General features: G+C 39.6%; 1 protein-coding gene across 2 annotated transcripts in view; it reads right to left on the bottom strand.

Annotated features, from left to right (window-relative positions):
* Nucleotides 1–1,181: 1,181 nt before the first annotated feature.
* The window catches only part of LOC108752329, a 22,391-nt gene continuing 21,591 nt past the window's right edge, over nucleotides 1,182–1,981 (bottom strand). For both annotated transcript variants that reach the window (XM_018493105.1, XM_018493104.1), the window contains one exon: nucleotides 1,182–1,981. In XM_018493105.1, coding sequence (XP_018348607.1) covers nucleotides 1,404–1,981 — 578 coding nt within the window. In that variant the 3' untranslated portion in view covers nucleotides 1,182–1,403.

The raw sequence follows: 1,981 nt of genomic DNA, 5'->3' as shown, positions 1-1,981 counted from the left end.
TTATAAAGTACCACTTTACATTACTATTAAGGCAGTATGGTAATGTGACTTGATTTACGTAATAATTAGGCTTCCTTCCGTGCCCTTCTCTCTCGAGATGTAATCGCGCGACGTCTCGCGGATATGTGCTTTATCTAGCCGGGGAGATTCCTTCAGAGATCGTGATGCGCAAACGGATGAGGGATTCTCTCAAAAGCGAGGAAAAATGCAGAAATGAAACTGTTTCCGAGAATCGACTTGGAAAATTCACTCGACCCGGCCTAGATCCCGTCATGTATTCTATGAATCAATTGATTTCTATTCGTATCTATAAAGAATTGTATTATTTTCTACTGTTCGTCTTGCTTGCAAGGATCAACTTAGGCAAGATAAAACTGTCGAATCGAGAGAAATCGTCTTAACGTCATCCAATGTATACAAATATATGGTACAAATGAATACTAGTGATTTCCTTTTCTGGTTACTCCACAATTTCAGAAGCACCCTTCTATGGATACATACTGTAAATAAATTCTGTTTAAGGAATACCTCACAATAATGCGTTTTCCTCTTTGCGTTTTAACATTCAATATGAGAAAAAATCAGCTTTATGAAAAGAACCACGTCTGTACTCCGATTCTGTAACTCTTAACAACAATGTCAATATCGTATATTGTTACAGAATCGGAGTAAGATTATCATTTATTTTAATATCGTATTTCGATCGTATAAAATCATCGAGCAAGTTCTAAAACTATCCGAAAAGGAAAACTGATTGATATAATTATAGCAATGACATCTTCACCTTGCGCGTCATAGGCCGCGATATATAGGGAAGTGCGATCGCTAACGCTTCGCATAAAAATTTCCAGGATATCGCTGAACTATTATTAAAATATCTCTAGGGTAAAACGCGATCGTATACTTATATAATTGCTATGATTCGACGATTGAACTGCACGCCGCTTTCTTCTGTAAAAAAAAAAACTGCGAACGCGCTGTCGAGAGATCGCAAGTTTTCAAGCGCAATTAGGAGTAATGATGAGCACGATTAACAAAGTTAAGGCTCGTATTTTTCTCTTGCAGTATTAATTTATCTTTATTCTTTCTCATACTGTCAACATTCAATAGCATAAATTAATAATATATGTATACATTTTATATATTTTTTTAATCGAGGCATTAATAAATCAAGATCTCAATTGTCGAAAAAATTAATTTTCGCTGAAGGTGTAGAACAAAAAGTTCTCAGAATATATGTGTGCCAATTTACATTATTGAAATGAGTGACGATATAGATGAAGGAATTAATTTACTTCATATAGTGCAAGAAAAAATTTCGCATGGTTCTCGCTATTGAATTGTGCTCAAAATTCAATATAGAACCAGGAGCCCTAACGTCAATATAATTATGCTAACTATGTCTAATCAGTGGCGGCATCAGTCTCACTCTCCGTCGCCGACTCATCGCCGACTTGCTCCTCGTCCTTTCCCCCCGGAGAAACGAAGCCCATCTTAGCCAGAATGTTAAAATCGTCCGAGAGATCATTCACGTTCATCGCTTGCTCTGGGGTGTCGCTATGACCACTGCTGCTGCTATTACTGTTGTTGCTGCTGCTGCTACTGCTGCTGCTGCTGCTACTGCTATTACTTCTGCTTCTCAACTGCCTACCACTGGGTAAGTCTTGTCTCTCGGTGTCAGCCTTATCGTCAGGAACTGAGACCTCGTTACAAAGCTCCGAAAGATTACTTTGTGCAATGCGCAGTGCCGCTGCCGCCGCCGCTATTGTTGGTCGATCGTCTTCGCGTTCCACCGAATGTCGTAGAGTTACCGACGATCGCGAGTTAATACGAACGAGTTCGTAGTCGGCATAATCGTTAGATTGCGTCAAAGCTGCGTCCGAAAGACGTCGAACAGATACATTATTCGCGACGATGTCATCACAGGCGTTTTTTGAATCAGCGTCTAGCCAAGGAATGATCAAACGGTCCTCGTCCAAAA

The sequence above is a fragment of the Trachymyrmex septentrionalis genome, unplaced genomic scaffold (assembly GCF_001594115.1).
Source record: "Trachymyrmex septentrionalis isolate Tsep2-gDNA-1 unplaced genomic scaffold, Tsep1.0 scaffold6, whole genome shotgun sequence".
NCBI classification, from domain to species: Eukaryota; Metazoa; Arthropoda; class Insecta; order Hymenoptera; family Formicidae; genus Trachymyrmex; species Trachymyrmex septentrionalis.
The sequence above is the reverse complement of the archived record's forward strand: the minus strand, read 5'-3'. Positions and strand labels throughout refer to the sequence as shown.